This window comes from Malaclemys terrapin, chromosome 13, assembly GCF_027887155.1.
Source record: "Malaclemys terrapin pileata isolate rMalTer1 chromosome 13, rMalTer1.hap1, whole genome shotgun sequence".
Lineage (NCBI taxonomy): Eukaryota > Metazoa > Chordata > Testudines > Emydidae > Malaclemys > Malaclemys terrapin.
In genome coordinates this window covers 22,300,931-22,321,014 of record NC_071517.1, presented here as the reverse complement: position 1 = coordinate 22,321,014, position 20,084 = coordinate 22,300,931, and the positions used below count along the sequence as shown (strand labels likewise).

General features: G+C 55.3%; 1 protein-coding gene across 2 annotated transcripts in view; it reads left to right on the top strand.

Annotated features, from left to right (window-relative positions):
• The window catches only part of USP43 (ubiquitin specific peptidase 43), a 183,937-nt gene that overhangs the window by 51,910 nt on the left and 111,943 nt on the right, over positions 1-20,084 (top strand). For both annotated transcript variants that reach the window (XM_054047868.1, XM_054047867.1), the window contains exon 3: positions 15,693-15,799. In XM_054047868.1, coding sequence (XP_053903843.1) covers positions 15,693-15,799 — 107 coding nt within the window. The remainder of the gene's footprint in view (positions 1-15,692; positions 15,800-20,084) is intronic.

The following is a 20,084-nucleotide window of genomic DNA, read 5'->3' as shown; positions in this document are numbered from 1 at the left end:
GGGCAGAAATCTCATTCTGATGTTCCATTGAGCGGGGGGGCGGGGGAGGGACACGGTGTTTTTACACCCTCACTTTTTGCAGATAAGCAGCCCTTTAAGGATGTTCCCCAGTGCTTTTAAGAATGCCCTTTCAGAGTAGGTGACCGATTCATTCTTGAGCAAACAAGGGGCATGCATGGGGCGCAGCAGAGAGGGCCACGCGCCTCCCCCCCGTGTATCCTTTCCTACTAGAAAGGGGTGTAAATCTGATCTCTCTGCTTTGCACCTTGCCTGAATGATTGCACACACATACACCTGTGCATACGTGCACACACACATGTGCATGGGCACACGCGCACACATACACACGGAAGAAATAGCTCCCAGGGGCTCCCAGGGCAGTGAGCCGGCAGGGTGTGGGAATAGCTTGAATTATGTAACATGATCACATCTCGCCTTGTTCCTTTGAGCACAATCCTGTAGCTGTCGTGTTTTGTTCTCTCCAGAGATTCCAGACACTGAGAGCCCCCGGCTCGTGCTGAGCCCTCCCTTTGCCCAACAGCGGGAGATAAAGCTGCGGATACAATGATGTGCCTTTGAGTTTCCAGTTTTAATTAGTGTACACGGTTCCTTGGGGTGAAGCAGGGTCTGGATGCATATTACAAAGAGGTTTCTGCATTCATGGGAGCGTGGCACATGGTGCCACATCTAGGGCCAAATCCTGAGAAGGGCTCAGCTCCTGCAGCTTCATGAAGGCAGCACCTGTCAGGGTTTAGCATTGCCTGTGCTTTCCCAGGCATCTCTGGCTGTTTGGTGGTAGGCGGCTAGCTGAATGGCTCTCCCTTCTTGGGAGAGTTGGGCCTGAGCGCAAGAAATGCTGCCTCCCCTCCCATTGGCTACCGGGGGGACCCTGGCTCCCTGCTCATTCCTGGTCCCTTTGTAAATTGCTCACCGGGCAAGCACATGTGTAGGGTTAGCTTCATTCAGCCCAGTAATGGTATGGCCACCCTGCACACTAAGCTGGGCTTGGGCTCGGGCTCAGGTTTGAGCTCAAGCCCCCTTTCCATTCACACACACATCAGTCTGACTCGCGTCAACGAGCACTGAGGACCTGTGACGGGGCGAAGACTCAACGGCGCGGCACCTCCTGCTGGTTGTCCAGGGAATTAGCTTTTTCAGCTCCAGAGCCCCCTCTGCCAGATGATGCCTCACCTGCCATTGGCCCCCATGTCCCTCCCGGACCCCGGTGCCCTTGTATATCAGGCTTCTGCCCCCAGCAGTCACCCCTCCATCTCTGGGTCTCCCCTCCCCAGGGAGCCCCCAACCCCCTATCCCCACCTTGCCTCAGTGGCTACTGCCAGTGATCATCTAGCCCCCGCTCCCTGGGGCAGACTGCAGTCTGTAAACCACTCATCAGTGGCAAGGGGGGTTGGACCAGCTGTGTGATCGGTGTCAGTCCACCTACCCGCTAGGGGGCGGTGGGGAGCTACGACGTCACTGGCCGGCCTGGGTCACACCTCTGCCACTGGGGAATTAGCAGCGGGAAGGACGCCAGCCAGTGTCAGTAGCGCGCCCCTCAGGCAGGGGAGCGCCGGCAAAGGTCCCGGCGTGGTTCGGCCGGGTAGAGGAACGCAGGCCGACCCTACACCACTGCGTTCCAGCCCAGGGCCCTGACAGTGGCAGAATGAGGATCCCACCACTGGGTCAGCAGGGTCCTTCCGCTATATAGACTCACCGCGGTGCAGCTCTGTCCCTGGGCTACTTCCTTCTCGATTGCTCGTCCGAATCCCTCTGGTCCCGCCAGTGCATCGGGGTAGTCCGCTGTCGGCAGCTCCAGCTCCCCCTCAGGCTCAGGTCCCTCCAGCTCCTCCCGGTCCTCGGCTGCTGGCAGCTCCAGCTCCCCCTCCGGCTCCTCCAGTCCCTCTGGGTACTCGGCAGCGGGCAGTCCTGGCAACCCCAGTCCTTCCTCCAGGTGAGGTTTCCACTGGTCCAGGGCCTCCCCTGGCATGGCAGCAGGGTCTGAAGGGAGCAGCCCACGGTCTGCATCTGCGTCTGCTGCCCTGACTGAGCTAAGGGCCCCACCCTTTATACTTCCTGTTCCACCCCTCCCCTTCCGGGGGGTGGAGCGAGCTTGGCCTGGCCCCGCCCACTCAGGCTGAGAGAGTCGTCCTTTACCCTCAGGCTCGGAGGGCAGCCCCCCTGGCTCCCTACAAGCTGCCTTTGCCTATCTCTGGGCTGCCCCACTGCAGCCCCAATAACGTTTCAGGCCCTTTTGGCAAGGCCTGCAGCTAGGGGTTTTACTGGGCTGGAGCTCCCCAGCTCTCTCTGCCCTTCCCGAGCACTGCTCCCCCTCAGGTACCCTCCTCAGATTCCCAGGAAGCCAGGTCCTTCTCGCTCAGAAAGCTAGAGAGAGAATCTGTCTTTCCTTCTTATACGCACCGCACTCTTATAAGGGCCTGCTTGGCCCTGATTGCACTGGCTACAGCTGTGGCTGCTTTCCCAATCAGCCCAGCTTTTCCCCTGCCACAGCCCTTTCCCAGGGCTGTTTTAAGCCCTTCAGGGCAGGAGTGGGGTGACCATCCCACTACAGGACCCCAGAGCTAGAACCCTGCTAGGGGCGTGGGTCAGAGCCCGAGTCCTGCTGGGACTCAGGTCCAAGCCCTGTCATTCTGCAGTGAGGACACCGCTCAAGAAGGTCTGCGTAGTGCAGTGTGGACGCATTAACACGGCTGGGAGACCTGGGTCCAGTGATTGTAAACCCAGGTTTACAGTACAGTGCGGACGCCACATCCACGAGCCCATGTCCCACAGAGCCGGGTTTACAGTGCAGTGTAGACATACTCTGTGTTTTGTCCTGTATCATCCGGCTCTCAGGGTTCCTTCTCCCCCTCCCAATGCTCTGGTCCATTTCTCTCCAGAGGAGGCAAGGAGGAAGAGCTAGCACCAGCAAGTGCCCTGGGCCCTAGTGTGGGCATCAAGCACTGAAGGGGACAGTGGAGCTCCCCTCTCCATCCTTAGCATCTCTACTAAGGTGCCACGCTTGAGGGCGGTCTCTGGGGTGGGGACATCTCTCCACTCACAGCTGGACTGAGGCAGCGGGTCATTTCACACAGGGGCCAGCATGTCGCTTTTTGCTGGGACTGGCTTCAGTCTGATTCAGGCCAGTGGGTGGGAGGCTCCAGATGCAGTCGTCCCCGTCCCCCGCCACCTCCCGAGGTGGCTAGTGCCCATGTGCAGACAGCTCTGACCCGGCAGGGGAGATCGCTAGTGAGGTCCTGTTGAGGACAAGCAGGGCAGGGTCTCACGGCAAGATCACTAGGTGTTGGGGAGATGCTGGGCTGCTGAATCATTTTGTTACACGTCCTGCCTAGGAGGGCTGGGCAGGGAGCGAGGGGGGGCATGCCGATGCTGAGGCTGGAGAGAGCGTGCCAGGCCAGTAGCACAGGTGTCCTTCACCACACGTGCCAGCTCTCGGGTCTGCACGAGGAGCAGGGCTGTGTCTCTGGGAAGCTGCTGGGGATCCCAGACTCCTTGGAGGTCCCTTTTAGAAGCTCCTTGAAGATGAGACAAGCTCCCCCAGCCTCCAGGAGAGAGATTTCTTCTCTGGGCATGGCCAGTTACACCGTTAACCCATGCAAGTGCCTTTCCAACGGGAGTGGGAAAGCCCCATGGCCTGAGACGCTTACAGCTGGACGGGACAATGGGGCCTGTGCTGCTCTAGGCAGCTGGGCTGGATGGCTCACTGGGGCGTTTCCACCTGTCATGTCTGTGATTCACTTCCCACTCCCCCAAGCAGTGGAGAGTCTCCCCTGTGGTGGGGAGCAGGAAGCGGGCTGCCCGCAGGGTGTTGACTCCTTACTTCCAGCAGCCAAACTGCATTCAGAGATGATGCAGATGCACAAAGCAGTGATCTGGTGACACTTCTCCGTGGTAGCACTTGCAGCGGGTGCCTGAGGGAGGGTCTGTGATGGCCAGTCGGGGGGAGGTGGTTGGGACAATGGCCAGTAGAGCGCGGAGGTGTGTCTATGACAGACTCCCTGGTAACATGTGCATTGCACCCTGCCAGAACGCCTGCATAAGGAGCCTGACCAGGCGCTGCTGGGGGGTCGTCCCAGTGCCACCCTTGCTGGGGCTTTCCCAGTGTGGCCCAGCTGAGATGCTTTCCCTAGTGAACCCCTACCAGCTCCTTTCACACATATCCTCCATGTCCCCACCGGCCTCCTGAGGCGACACTACAGCTGTGACTCTCCATCCCTGTCCCTCATGTTTCCCACACAGACTGAGCCTCTCACAGTGATAGGTGCCCGCCTCAGGAATCTACTCCCTGTGGTGTGCGGAAGGAGCTGCTCAGAGCTGTATCTCTCTCCCTCACACACACAATTAAGCCAACCTGATCAGCCTTGGAGTCCTCAACTATGTCTTTTGGACTCTATGTGGAGGTGCCGATGGTACATAAGTGGGTTGCTTTTCAGAGGGTTGAGCAGGTAGCGCCCACTGAAGTTAGGGCTCTCTCCTGCCCCCGGCCCCCCACTGATGCACTACATTGCTGAGTGGTTGAAGAGAAAATTAATTGGCACTTATCTCACATTGCGAACTCCCGGCTGGCGAAAGCACAGCGCGAGCTTTGAACTCCCCATCTGGGGCTGCAGCCCAGGAGAGCTGTGCTCCCTGAATTGCAGGTGGAGATGGGACTGGAGGCAAAGCTCTGAAGCTTCTTTAAAGCAAGAACACTGGCAGGGGAGGACGAGGTGGGAGGAGTGGAGGGGACCAGAAGGTAGTACCGTAGGGGCTCAGAGCCCTCCTGCACTGTGCCAGCATCCCACCAACTCCCCCAAGCAGGCCTAGGTCAGTGCTGCAGTGGTGGGAGTGACTCTTCCCTCTGAGTTGGTCCAGGACCACCTGTGCAAAACACTGCCCGACCAGCAGGGGAGGCTGGTGGCTCCGCAAGGTGCATGGTGGTGGTGACCTGGGCCTAGAGAGCACGGGTGCGTTTGGGTGTGTGTGTGCTGCCGCCGCTGTAACACAGCCCTGGCTGGGGGAAAGCTGAGACCTGCAGCTGCGTCAGATGCATCCTCGAAAGACCTCATCATTCATCCCCTTTAAATACCCAGCTTGTTCAAGACAGCGGAGCAGTGAAGCAGATGGCAGAAGTCATTAGTCCTCTGCTTCTATCTTACTTGGCCAGATTGTGCTGTCCTCTGGTCCCTTGGCACCTCCTTGTCTCCCGGAGAGCTCTCTGCGTAAGCTCCAGTAATAGAAATCTGGGGGGGGGGGGTTGAGGGGGTGGCTTCGAACTTTGCTGTATATTTCAGTGGCATGTTTAATAATGTGAGGGGAGCCAGGAAACTCGGCCCGTTTTTTTTCGTGTATAAGTAAACCTGCGGAGAGAGGGCAAAGGAAATGGAGAGACATCGCAGCATGTGGCGATGAAACTGCCATGCAGGGTGAAGCGGGGTCAGAGGCTGTTGAATGAAGGGCTGCTGGCCCTCGGGGCTGGTGTTCGGAGGATTGGAATGTGGACAGTCGTTTGATGGAACAGGCTGAACTTAGTACGAATAAGTTGCTAAAGGCCACTTCAGGGAGGCAACGTTGCCTAGTTGGCAGAGCACAAGGCGAAGACTCAGTACACCTGTGGTTTTTTTCACAGCTCTGCCACCGACCTGTTGTGTGACCTTTGGCAAGTCTCTTTCCATGTGCACCTCGCACCTTTGGTCTGTCTGGTCAGCTCTTCGGGGCAAGGCTGTCTGTCACACTGTGTCTGTGGAGCCCCCAGCACCATGAGACCCCCCATCCCAGTGGGACCTCTCAGGAGGTGGGGGAGTTGAAGCTCCCCGTGACTGGGGGGCAGAGGAATAGGAGGGGAACTGCTGGAGCTCTGAGGGAAGTCAGCTCTAGGCTGGAAAGAGACTTCCTGACCGTTCATACTACTGTTCCAATGGCACTTCCTCTGTGACTAGTACCCTGTGCTTTCCCCACCGCCCCCGCCAGCGGTTGGTGCCCTGTGCACCTCCCTGCCCTGTCCTCTCCCTGCCCCTGGTGGCTGATGCACAGTCTCCTCCCCCTCCCCAAGGCTGGGTGTCTGCGCCGGGACCTGCGGAGGCTCAAAGGTGGGATCAGTGAGTCTGACCTGCACCCCGTCAGCTGGCCCGGGCCGCGTCAGCTGCTCCAGCTCCTCCTTCGGGTCCTGCTCTCACCTCTGTGAGATATTGTGGGAGGCAGAAACATAGATCTGGGGGGGAGCTAGCACCCCTTCCAACGCCCCTGCCTCTAGATGCTACAGTAACACAAATAGCAACTGAAGGTGTTAGACCCGAACACTTGCCTGGCTGTGAGAGGGTCGCCCTTCAGTGATTGACCTGAATTTCCTCTCCACGTCTCGGTTGCTGCAGCCGTGTAATGCTAATGCTCTGACCTTTTCTCTGAAGAGCTCCAAGCACCTAATGTGCACTCGCTAACACTCTTCTCAGTACCCGGGGGGGCGGCAGTGAGCGATGTGGAAAGGTCTCGTCATCCACTGCCCCAATGCAGCTGCCTCTGGGGTGGAGCCCAGCTGCTGTTTAATGGCCTCACGCCAGGACCGGTCAGGACCGGAAGTGAAGAATGCTGCATCCATTTTTGCAGCATGTCATTGGCCAGGTTGGGATTTCCCCAGAGCCCGGGAGTTCATCGCTTCGCTCTTACGCAGAGCGCTGGGGGATCTTCTGTGATCGCAAGGGGCCACGTCTCATCCCAAACCCTCTCCAGCAGCACAGTGCCTCGGCGGGAGGCTGGTTCCCGGGGCCGTGCCCTCTGGCGTTCCATGCTCCAACTGACCCAGCATGGCTTGGCAAGAGCTAATGGAACCTCAGCACAGGGTGGGATGCACAGACCAGAGAAACCTGCCCTGCTGACTGTGATGCCCTGCCCTACTGAATGATGAAATGGGGTTCGGAGGGGCTGTGACAGGAGAGGACGGAGCTCCCTGGTGGGGAGCTGTAGCTGACTCTTATCTGTTGTGGATCAGCGCAGGAGGGTGGGAATAGTGGGTTCAATTTACTGGGTTCAGAACTCCCTTGAAGTCCATGCAGGCGGCCAGGTAGAAGCGCCCTAAGCCTGGGCCCTGAGCCTCCCACCTGGCAGCGTGGGAAAAGCCTGCTCCTCTCCCCGACCAGGCCTGCTCCATCTTCCTACTCCTCCGGGGGATGGCTGATGTTTTATGGACTGGGGAGGACGGACTCCCAGCAAGTCCTGGGCGTGGCGCATGGAGCTCCTGTCACCGCAGCCTGACTGCAACGTCGGCAGTGGTGTAGCCGTGTCGGCCCAGGCGATTAGAGAGACAAGGTGGGTGAGGTAATCGCTTTTATTGGACCAACTCCTGCTGGTGAGACGCACTTCGGGGCGATGCTGAGCTGCCCTTGAACCCCCTGAAGCAGAGCTGTGTGTGGCTAGAAAGTGTGTCTCTCTCCAGCAGGAGTTGGTCCAATAAAGGTATTTATTACCTTGCCCGCCTTCTGTGGAACGTGTCAGCCGTCCCTGGCCGTCACGGCGCAGCTCTCCAGCTCCAGCCGGGGCAGGGTCTTCAGAGGGAGCCTTTGCCTCTGAGGATCCCCCCACATGCCCCAATGTTGTGTATCAGGGGAACAGCCCAGAGACCCCAGAGGGGCAGGGCCATACCCTGGGAGCAAAGGAGGAAGGGTGGCCTTGTGGTAGAGATTTAGGACGGGCAGTCAGGAGACCTGGGCTCCATTCCTGTCTTCGCCGTAGATTTGCTCTGCTCCCTCGTGCCTCTCCCAGTACCCCTGGGGTTTGTGGGGCTGGGACGGAGTTGGAGAAGCCCTGATGTGTCTGGGGTCCCTGCCCAGTGAATTCCTGAACAGGCTGGCCCTGTTGGGCTGGCCGATAGCCCTAGCGATTACTGGTTCATACTCAACCTGCCACTGACCCGGCCCCAGTTTCTGACTCTCTGGGTGAGCAGGGCTGGATAGGCGTATGGAGGGGAGGGGAGTGTGCTATATAATACACTGCAGCGAGACCCTGCTGGCTGACGAAGGAGGGGGTGGATGGGCTCCCAAGGACCAGTCCCTGCCCCTCTCCAGGGCTCAGGCTTATGGCCCCTGTAAGGAAGGTCCAGCTACAGACAGACAGAAAAACAACTCCATGCTCAGCCTTCAGAAACTCCACAGGCCCCACGTGCAGCCGTACGATCGTGGGCAGCTTGCAGACAGCTGTGTCTGCAGCACGGCTTGGGCAGGCCAGTCTCCCCGGTTATAGCAACCTGGAGAACCAGCTACTCCTCTTCCCAGGAGCCTCTTGTGCTCCTCCCCCCCCCCGAGGAAGTCTCTGCTTCCTTTGCAGGGTCCCCCCTTGGGAGGCCGAGCTGCCTGTCCCTCCCCCGGCATGCCAAGGATCCCTGGTTGGCAGCTCTTCGGGCCACAGCCTGCTCTTTTCTACCTAGTGAAGAGTTTAACTTCTTCCTGGGTCACCCCTCCACCCCCCCATTGCAGGCCCCCCTACAGTGGCTGGCTGGAGTGAGTTGAAGTCCCTGCTTGACACCCCCTCAAGGAACGCGGTGTTAAGAAAAGGAGCCGTGGCTTTAGCTTGGGTGCATATGTGTGAGGTGCTCAGAAACAGGCGGAGAGGGGTCAGTGTAAGTCCCTGGATGGACAGGCAGATAAAAATGGGATGATGGCCCAAAAATGGTCTGCAGAAAGGCCTGGCTCCCCTTCCAACTCTGACAGCGGCCTCTCCCTGCCGCCCCGTGTCTGAGCGGCTGCACGGGGAGCCGTGCCCAGAACGCAGCCTGTCTGTCACTGCCCGCACCTGGGTGCTCGCCGGTCACCTCGGCTGCCCTTCCCAGCTGTCAGTGTGTGGCTTTGTACAGCGATGTTTGCAGGCCTGGCCCTCCAGCTGGGGGAGACGTTAGCGCCTCCTTAGGGTGCTGTTAATGAGAGCAGGTGGTGCAGCGGGTTGCTAGGCCTAGGTGACAGACTGGAGTCGCTGCTGGGTATCAGGCATCGCCACAGAGCCGCTGCTGCTGCTCTCTGACAGCCCCCCAGCCTTCCTGAGAGCAGCCAGCTCTGTCAGTGCCATGCTGTCTTCATCCGGAGGGGCCCTTTCCTCCCTCCTACACGCAGCCCAGGTCCAGACGGCTCATCCGGAAATGTCTCAGCAGCAAATTTCTTGATGGGATGGCAACACATCAAGAGCTTGATCTGCTGTGTCGAGCTGCTATTGACCCCAGTGAGACTGCAGGGGCTCAGCATCCCTACAGCAAGTCGCTCGCCCCCTTTGTGCCTCAGTCTCCCCAACTGTAAAGTGGGGACAAGGATACTGACCTCCTTTGTAAAGCCCTTTGAAGTCTGTGGATGAAAGCGCTGTATCCGAGCTAGGTGCTTCTTATTATTTTATTACTCTCATTAAGAATACCTATTGAATACCATAGCAAATACAATCTTGGTAGGTGCTGTATGTGTGGACAGCAAGACAGTGGTGTGGATATGAGGGATGGATAGATAGACAGAGGGTGTGTATAGAGATTGATAGAATGAATGAACAGAGCACCATCTGAATACACACACCTACATATTCCCCACAGTAACCCCCCATGTAGACGTGCTTACCCTAAACATACCCCTTCCCCAGATAGACACCAGACATCCCCAGCCCACCCGCACTGACCTCCTCACACACAGAGATAAATGCCCAGCTGTAAAAAACACATGCCGGCGTCTTTGTGTTTGCCTGCAATGTGCCCAAATTGCCTCCCCCTGCGTAATTAACTGAAATTACTGATATTGTCAGAGTAGTTATTATTTAGAGAATACGCTGTAATCTGGGAAGCCTAATATAACTCCTTCCCGTGGTAACCGACTCCCTGCTCCCCCGACCCCAGCTCTCATGTATGACCCATTGTCCCAGACCTGACTCAATCCTGCTCTATTTTAAAGGTCCCTTTGTTTTGTTCTGGGCTGGGGCGGGAGGGAAACTGCAGGGGGTTCTCGGAAATAACTTCCATGCTTCTGATAGCGATATCTTAGCTGTGATATCTACAGACCTACCAAGAGACAAGGGCAGAAACACAGGGATCAGCACTGTGCAGCTGTCTGCCTGCAAGGAGAAGGACAAACAGACCCAAATGGACAGACCGCCATTTTTAGGAGAAGAAAGATCAAACCATAGGACCACAGGCATTGCCAGGCTGGATCAGGGCCGGGACACCGGATCCCACCTCCAACAGTTCCTGCTTCAGAGGAAGGCGTCAGAACCACACAAATGGGGAATAACCTGCTCCCCACATAGGTCATGTTAGCAGCAAAGAAGGAGAGCGCTCCCCAAGAGACCCAAAGTGGAGCCTGTGTCCCCAGCTCCCTTTTGATCGTAATGTGGGCAAGGCGCATGGGAGATCGTGTCCCGATGGAGCAAACGTTCCCTGATGTGCCATTTCCCCAGAGGGAGCCCCGCCCCTCCCCGCTGAGCCATCAGGCTGCCAGCGTGGGGGATTCTAATGGACACTTCTCTTCCCGCCATCAGTTCCCACCATCTGTTCCAGCCTCATCACTGAAGCAAAAAGCCCGTCGCTGGCAGTCTGAAAAGTGACTGGGGTGGCCGGGCAGGTCTGGATCTGGGCTGGCAGGTGTCTCCTCCACTTCAATCACAAGTCAGGAGGGTGGCACGGAAGGAAGGAGGGAGGGTGCTGTTTCCAAGCCAAGGTCACGCCAGGCTTCCTGTCCCTAGTGTGGTAGCCATGGAAGCGACGGGAGCTGGCTGAGCTCGGTCGTCCCCATCCTTCACATCCCCTTCTCCAGGGGATTGTGGGCACCAGTGTGGCGCAGCGTGAATCCCGTTCCTGCTTGCTGCAACGGAGCCTGGTTCAGTTACACAGGAATGGAATGGAAGGCAGCGGCTGCTTAGTGGTGGCCCTGCATGGGGCGCTCTTCCAGCTGGTGTCCCTGAGCATCCTGGGGCATGGGGCTGGAGCATTCTGGGTGGGATGCCCTGGGGTGAGAATCGAGCTTACAAATTGACTCTGGTTGTGAGCTCCGTTGTACAGAGTTCATGAATAACCTGTAATAATATGGAGCTGGAAAGTAGGTCAGGTTGTTTTCAATAATGAATGTTATAAACAGGTGCAGGAGAACCAGACAGAGATAAATTAGTCCAAACAAAAAAGGCCACGCTGCTGTGATTCAAGGACTATGCTGAAATCTGGCTTGGGAAAGACAAAGGATGTGGGACCGGAAATTAGTGAATCAAAATTTGTGTGTGAGATATTAGGGCTAATTGGTGGACAAAAGAACGAGGGGATGGGCTATTCCACCCGCCGCTCTTTTTGTGGGTCCTTAAACAAAGAGACTTCGGGGGGCAATACAGGAAGAACAGACACAGACTACTGGAGTGAGCTTCACTGCCAATCCTGCTGTCTCCTGGGCCCCGGACCTTCATCGTCCTGATCCCGAGATGTCCTGACCAGACCAGGCCAGAGGGAGGGGCTCAAACAACACTGCTGCTCCTACCAGCTTCAGCTGAATCCAAACCACCACTTGAGATGAAACAGGATCAGACTGTAACAACAGCAGCAGCTCCAATCCATCTCAACAAACTTCTCCCCTTTTCCCCAGAAGGACAGCGATTACCATCCTGCATAGGTGCTGACTCCATGGGTGCTCCAGGACTAAAGCACCCATGGCAAAAAAAATAGTGGGTGCTCAGCACTCACCCACTGATCAGCTGTTCGGTGGTAGGTGGGAGGCTGAGGGAACGGGTGGAGTGGGGGTGGGAAGAGGTGGAGTGAGGGTGGGGTACGCTCGGGGGAAGGGGTGGAGCTGAGGTGGGAAGATGCGGGGCGGGGGTTTGGTCTTGGGGGAGGGGACAAGGCAGGGGCGGGGCCTCAGGGTGGAGTGGGAGTGGAGCACCCACCCAAAAAGAAGAAAGTCGGCGTCTGTGCCATCCTAGCTCCCATCTAAGAGACTGTCAAACAAGGGGGGTTTCCTTCTGAAACGCTCACCAGCTAAGGGAGAGGGAAGAAGGAGTGCTGTTGAAATGCAAGCCTGACTTAATACTTGACATTCCAAAGGCTTTCACTGTCTTCCCTTCTTTTCTTTATCTTCAATACAAAGTTCAAAGGATGGTTAATGGTGCATTTGCCATGGTGCCAAGGAAGCTGAGGTCTCTATACCAAACCCCGCACGTTGTAGAACACTGTTTAATGTTGGACAGCGACTGGGTTATGTTAACACCATTAGCTCCTATGTTCATCTAAATTCCTGCAGTAGCCTCCCGCTGGTGTTTCTAAGGTACCCTATTGCCAGCCGCGGGCAGGGCTCAGCCCTTCCTCAGTGTCGGTCTCCCCCTGGAGTTTGGTAGCTAGTGCTGGTCTGGGTGAGGCTGCTGGCAGGAGCACTGCTGGTTGTGTTGTAGACAGAGCTGCTGGCTATCTGTCCAGCGGGGCAGTGAGAAGATTTTGGAAGGAACTCCAATCTGTGGTCAATTTCTTTCAATTCCTTTTGCAGATAGAGAACCAAGAGCTGGCGCTCAGTGAGGCTTAACTCAGCCAACTGACAGACCTTTCTCTTCTTCTTTTCTCCCAGAAGCTGACAGGGAAGGTACTGCCCCTAATTCCAGTGACTTTGTCAATTGCACCCTTGTTGGGGTGATTTGGTGATTTGGATCTTCCTCTGTTTTGTTGCAATAACCTGCACTCCTAGTTTTTTTTTAATCATACAGCTGACACGGTCTAACTATTCCCAGGTTCAAGCCGATGAGCCCAGGAAGCTGGGGCCAGTTAAATTAATTGTATCCAGGGGGCCCCAGTGCTAAAATTCTGACGAATTACTACCCCCTTCCCTCCCCCGGAGTGGTACTAGCTGCAGTTACTTTGATGCAGAGGCTGTAAATACAGAAGCAGTTGCCTTAGGACCTGCTCTAGGAATTTTGTACAGGACCAGTGAGAGAGATTTATTTATCATGTCTTCAGATGAAGTTGCAATCTGCTCTCCTTGCCTGGGTGTTACAATTGGGAGCCACAATTAAGGACCTGCGAATCTCCCTGGCAGGAAGTGTCAGGGAATTTGACTTTCCGGTTGTTGCAGTGGTGGGGTGCAAGGTGAAAAGTGCCACTGTTAGGAAGGGATCGTGTCCCCCTTCCTGCTGCTATTCCTTTCAGGGCAGCCACACCTCCAAAACTTGCACTGCTCAGGATATCGTAACTGAGCTAGCATGGGCAAGGGGTTCTAATAGGGAACTGGGGGGTCAGAGCTCTTGGGTTCTGTCTCCAGATCTGTCAGTGACTCAATGTCTGTGACTATGAGCCAGTCACACTAATTGCTCTGTGCCTCAGTGTACCCCTCTGTAAAACTGGGGTGATTATATTTGCTGGGGTGCTGTAAAGCACTCTGACATCTGTATATAATAGGCATCAGGGAAGTGCAAGGATGTATTTATTTATTTTGATGTCCTTGCTCGTGAAGCCCTGCTGTCACACTTACCTTGGAGACATGCACCCCAGGTGTGTTTTTAGTTATTGTTCGGTTTCTGATCACTTACATGAGGTTAATTCACACCTAGCACCATTTTCCGCTTGTACTTGCTGCACACACAGCAGTCCTCTTGCACACACGTGCACACACAGCAGCCCTCGTGTACACACATACACAGACTCGTGCACACACAGCAACCCTCGTGCACACACATACACACACAGAAACCCTTGTGCACACTCATGCACACACTGCAACCCTCGTGAACACACACACAAACACACACACACACGCACACACACTTATGGGGACACAGCAACCTTTGTGCACTCATACACACGTTCCCCAAACTCACTAACTCTCTTTCCCCCCCTCTCCAACCCAGCTCTCTGGAGGGGTGTTTAAAAGCTGACAGCTGCCTGCCAGCGAGCATCATGTCCAGCAGGTGCCCAGGGAGTTGCAAGCCGCTGGTCCCCGTGTAGCTTTGCTATGTGGTAGGGGGCCTGAGCCTGCTCTGTGTCTGCCTGGCTGGTGGGTTTCTCCTGGTTGGAGCCTGTGTGCATTTTGCATTGCTGTCCCAGAGCCCTGGTGCTGCTGCTCTCCAATATCCGATCTCTCCTCTGCTCTCCACTGAGTCATCTGATCTCACTGCCCTTGTTTGCTTTCCCTGTGAAGGGAGATGGGAGTGCTCCTAATAACTGCAAGCAGGCTGTGTGGGTTCAGCAAGCAGCCACCCTATTGTCGGCGCTGATCGCTCGCTCCTTGCAGAGATGCAGAGATTTTAAGGCCAGAAGGGAACTTTAGATCATCTAGTCCGACCTCCTGTACAGCCAGCACAGGCTCTTAAATTCCCCCCACTTAGCCCTGTGCTGAGGCCAAGAGCTTGTGTTCGACTAATGCAGCTTCCAGAAAAATCTCCAGCCCTGATCTGAAGACAGCAAGAGATGGAGAATCCACCACTTCCCTTGGGAGTTTGTTCCAATGGTTAATCACCCGCCCTGGTAAAAACTTACTCTTAATTTCCAGTTTGAATTTGTTGGACTTCAGTTTCCAGCTATTGGTGGTTCTGCCTTTTTCTGCTAGATTAAAGAGCCCGTTAGTAGGTGTGTTTTCTCCCCAGGAAGGTCCTTAGACCCCGTAAACAAGCCACCTCTCAGCTTCTCTTTGAGAAGCTAAACAGATTGCTCTGTAAGGCTCTCGCCTCAGCCCTTGAATCATTTTCCTGCCTTTCTTTTGCCCCCTCTCCAATTATTCAACATCCCTTTGAAAATGTGAAACCCAGAGTTGGGTGCAGTGTCCAGTATCGGTCTCCCCAATGCTGTATCTGGCGGTGAAATTGCCCCCTCCTCCTACTCAGTGCTCCCCTGTCTGTACAGCCGGTATTTACCCATCAGGGCCTGTGGCTGCTTTGAGGGCTGCTGGGGCTGAGGGCTGGGAAGAGGGACCGGGCTAGCTGAAGGCCGCTCCAGGCCGGAAAGACAAGGGTAACTCTCCTCAGAGTAACTCTGCCAGATTGCCTGGGAGGGGAAAAGCCAAAGAGCCTCAAGGGGGAAGGACAGTCAGTGCAGCAATGCGGGGCCGATGAGGCCACGTCAGATCTGAGCTACTTTTAGGGCTCCCATCGCTGTGGTATCCAGGGGGTGTATTGATCCTCACAATTCACTGTGAGGCAGGGCCGGGCGACTGTCCCCATCATACAGATGGGAACGGAGGCACAGAGAGAGCAGGGACTTGCTGTTGATAATACCCAGTGCCAGCAGCTTCCCTGCCTCACCCCCATCCTGGATCTGTCCTCTCCAGCCTGGTTCCATCTCCTTCCCCCACTCGTCCAGCCCCCACCCCCATTCCCTCCCCACCCCCTGCTCCCACCTTCTGCCCCATTACCCTGACTTTGTGCTCCCCCCCATGCCCACGGGGAAGCAGATGTCTTGCTCCCCTCCCCGCTCTGGTCTGGCAGGGCTCAAGTCAGTGTGCTAAGGTCCTGGGGAGAGCTGTGGCCCATGCCCCACTGTAGTGACCCCTGTGGCTGTCCAGGGCTGGTGGAGCTGGGGTCCCACCCAACTCTCCTCCCTGCACCCTGAGCTGTGGAGAAGCTGGGGTAGAGACAGGGGTGGAGGGGAAGATCTCCATCAGGAGGAATTGCTGACAGCCCCCGCTGAGGGCAGTGGGATGTGGTGGGGGCAGGGGTGCTGCTGGGGGGAGTTGGGTGATTTTCAGCTGCCGTCCCATGTTTCCATAACCCCGTTTGTCTCTCTGCAGCCCCAGCCCAGTCTCGACGAGAGCTGTGGCTCTGGCAGCGCCCAGCCAGCCGCTCAGCCTCCCAGCAGACAGAGCTTCGTGCAGAACCACTTCCAAGCACAGTACAGGTAAGTGGGGTGGGGGACACGTCTGCCCCGGACAAACCTTCCTGTCCCATCCCTGCACTGCATCGGCCCCACCCCTGGTGTCAGGCTGAGCTGGGAGTGGGGCGGGGGGAGCTGGGAGGTGACGGGCTGGGATCCAGACACTTCCATGCTCCCTGCTGCACAGAAAAGGGATGTGGCACCTGTCCTTGCAGGACCCAGGCCATGTCAGCTGCCTGCCAGCTGTGTGGCACCTCCAGTGACATCATGCTGGGCATCAAAGATAAGTACCCAGGGGGTGAGGGTGAAGCTCCTTGGGAGCCGAACAGAAATAGTTTATGTCTTTAGCTCTCTAGGAATAAAACCTGCAGCTGTAGGGAGAGGCCGGCCTGGCTGCTGCGTGGAGTGACTCTCCTGCTCGCCTCTCTGCTGGTGCAACGTGGGAGTAACCGCAGAGAGATACACAGGGGGAAAGGAGTGCACCCGCGCCCCACTGCCAGCTGTGCCACCTGGTGCTTCCTTTTCCTGCAGTACCCGTACAGCACGCTTTCCCAGGCAGCAGTGGGGACATACACAGACACACGCATGCACACGCTGTCCCGTCTGACCATGAGGACCCCCCATTTTTAAAGGCTAGTCAGAAAAGTGGCTACAGAATGCCCCCTCCTGCTTCCCTCTCTGTGCCCCCCCATGGGGCTTCCCATCACCCCGACTCACTTTAGTGAGCACAGAGTAGCTTTTCGCAGAGCCCAGCCCGCTGCGGGAGAGCAAGCTGCAGTTACACACCAGCAGCTGAGACAGCAGCTGAGTCCTGGTCGCAGAGCCTCGCTTTGCAGTGCCGTGGCAGAGGCAGAAGGTGGCAAGCTGGATTTCCAGGTCCTGGGGCTGATCAGTTAGGAAACCCGTTCCAGCTGGTGAACGGAGATAATGGAGAGAGAGAATCCTCAAGGGGTGGGGGAAGTAGGGGTGGAGAGAGTTCCATGACGGTGGTGGCTCTTTAAACCATGCCTCGTGTTTCCCATCTCTGCTGGGAATGCACCAGGACTACTGAGCTGGGAGAGCCCATGAGGAGGTTGCGAGGCTAACACTTCCTGGTACTGCAAGTGACAACACCGACCAGTACCTCCCTGGTACCTTCCGTCCAGCCATCCCAAAGTGCATTACAGATTGCACAAACCATGGAGACAGGAGTTGCTTCGCCTGGCAGTGAAATGCAGCCATCTCTGGGGCGGAGCGTGGCAGCTGTTTAACAGCAGCACTTTGTGACAGTTTAGGACAGATTTTTAAGAAGATTATTGTATCCAACTGAAAGCGCAGGGGGAATTTTTGGTGGGCAAAGTGTAACGACCCAGCCTGAAATCTGACCCTCACACTGCTCCTAATCTTATTTAATGTCCGCACATGGGCAGGACCTGGGCTTTATATCGCATTTGAAAGGCGGAAGCAGCACAGCACCCTTTAGCGCCATGCTGGTGCCTGAGGTTTGGTACCAAGTGAGAGGGCAGCGCGCTGTCTACTGAATCACCAGCGTTTGCCAGAACCTGAGCTTGAGCGGCTGGGTCTGAGTTCCTCTGAAGCAGTCTTATTTAGCTAGACAGCTTCACCCAGAACTGTCACAATCTGGGGCCATGTTTTGCCCTCCCTCCCACCTGGGTGACACCCCTGCTGTTCATTAGATAGCCTGGGCATGGACTGTTTGTGATGGACAACGGGAAGCACAGTCTGGATAGTTGAAGATTAGTAGAAGGAGGCAACAAGCTTTCCTCCAGACATCCAGGAATGTAACATGCCTGGAGCCGAGGTTCTGGTTGCCGATCCAGGGCATATGGAATGAAATCTGAAACTGTTACAGCTTCCAGTCCAAGGCCTGTAATGCCCAGCACGTCCTGGCCGGGACAGGAAGAGAAAGTCCTGAAGAACCTCAAAAACGGCCCGAATGTTAACAGCTGGTGCAATGCCAGGAAGCACGGATGTCCCCATTAAATGGCAGTTGCAGTGTCTGTTGACTTTAGAGGATTTCTGCTACAAACTCAATCGACACAACACTATTCAAAGTGCAGAGCCGTACTGCGGCCCGGTGAGCACAGAGACTAGCCTGCAGTAAGTGCTGGTAGTGGTAAAAAATAAAAACGATCAGCTTGGAATCCTCTGCACTAAATACATTCCCCGAGGGACTTCTGAAGGTGGATGAATCCATCTGCTGTTGTGTCACCATGAAGCAAGGCTATCACAAAGGCATCCACTCCCCCCCAGTCTGCTAGCACAGCATTATGCATGTCGGAGAGTTGGTGGCATTGAAGCTATTCCAGGAGTGAGGCTTAATAAGCAGCAACTTCACTGAGATATTTATGTGCTTTCCACCATCACTGTGTGAATGTAAATTATCAGACGGGCTGATCTGGAAATAAAATTAAAGACCCATTTAGGAATCAGATGGCAAAGATCTTCATAACAAGGAGCGATAGATGTGTCACAAGTGGAAATGTTGCACAGGAATAAAATTCTGGGGAGGTTTATGAGCTCTTTGGCCTGGACTCTGCTTGGATGGGAGCCCTTCAAGAAAAACCCAGGTGCTGCCAGATGTAGTATTGGTCATTCTCTAGGTGGCGCTCTCCTGTAAGACCACATTGGACAAATAACCCCATACTTGAGGTCATGAAATATGTTGTGGCTTTTTTGTGGTAGGAGATGGGATATTAACTTTGGGGCTCCGGGCATATTCCATCTGGCCACCTAAAATTCCTATTGTCTGTCAATTGGATATAGTTTTCTTCTTCACTTCCTTTTTTGAATGTTGGACAGCTGCCATGTCCCACCCCAGAGGTGGCTGCCCATCAGTGGTGAGTGCAGTGCTTTTGTTAAGTCTGAAGGAAGGGAAGGATTGTGGCATTGTTCTGAGAGAACAGAGATGAATGTAGTGATTCTGCTCCAGCCAAACTCCATAGGAGAATAACAGCAAAAAAGCTTTGGGGTTAGCACAGTTGACTCTGTGAGCAGATAGATCAGGTAACACCTGCACAGTCAGGATACAGTTGACGGGCATTAGCATACTGGCTGCAGTATTAAGACTCAGGGAGTGCCAGCTGGGTGTCAGGTGATTAAGTGGTTGTGGTGGTAAAGTTATTCCTCTGCAATGTCACATCACAGTCTGCTCACAGGTGCATGGTAGCCTGGGCTCTGGATGTGGGGGAGGGGGAGAAAGAGGGAGAGAGAGTAAAGAAACAAACTGGTTTATAAAACGTCAGCGTTGCCGAATCGTGTGCACGGAGTTTTGCTCAGATGAACTCCTTTGTGAGTGCCAGAAGTCCCAGCGCGTATTGCCAGTATCCAGCACCAGGCCAGGAAAATCCGGCACCCTCTGCAAAGGGATTAAAGGCAAAGGAACCATTCAGCCAGGATGAGTTCCCATGTATTCTTGTGGGTATAACTCAGTGACTTGACTTATTTAATTACCTAGTGCATGTTCTATCATCCCCACCGAGTCCCGTTAGTCTGTGAGCTCTGAGAGGCAGAGACCGGGTTGTCCTCGTGGTTTTTACAGCACCAAGTACCTTGGCAGTGCTCAATAAATAATACACCATAGTTAATAAATAATCAGAGACAGTAGGTGCAAAGTAGGATTGCTCTGTTATTCTGGGCACTGGGGGAGTGGCGTTTGCAGCTCAGTAGGAGGCGCTTTTCCCCCAGAGATAGACCTGGCTCAATGTGGTTTACGAGGTCTCAGTGCAGCTGGAGATGGCAACTTTGAGATAAAGCATATGGCAGAGGTCCTGACCCCTCGTGCTCAGTAAAGATGCCCTGTCACTTTGACAAGAATGGGATGGAAGCCTCATCGTCCTAGCCAAGTTCCAGACAGGCTGGGTAGTTACATTCGCTTTTCCCCAAATTCCCGATCGCTTCCACTGGAAATAGGTTTCGGGCCAGATCCTCACAGGTGTTTAGGTGCCTAACTCCCATTGAAATTCATGAGAGGTCAGTGCTAAATATCTTGGAGAATCTGGGCCTTCCCCTTCTGAGCTGTGGTGCACGGTTTGCCATGGGCTGCTAAGCAGTGGCCTCTTTCCTCCCCAGAGATGCTTAGCATCATGATTTGTATTTCCATAACTTGTAGGAGCCCAGAACACAAAGGCTCCAAAGAGCTGAGAGTTTGGGCTGCATCTCAGTGGTGGGTGAAGAGTTTCCTGCACAGCTAGTTAGTGACGAATCTGGGAGACGCTAGGAACTTGTCTGCACACTGGTGTAGCAGACGGGGTGACGTTAAAGTGGGGCAGCTGCCCCAGCACACCTTGGCCTCAGTGATCTTCGGATG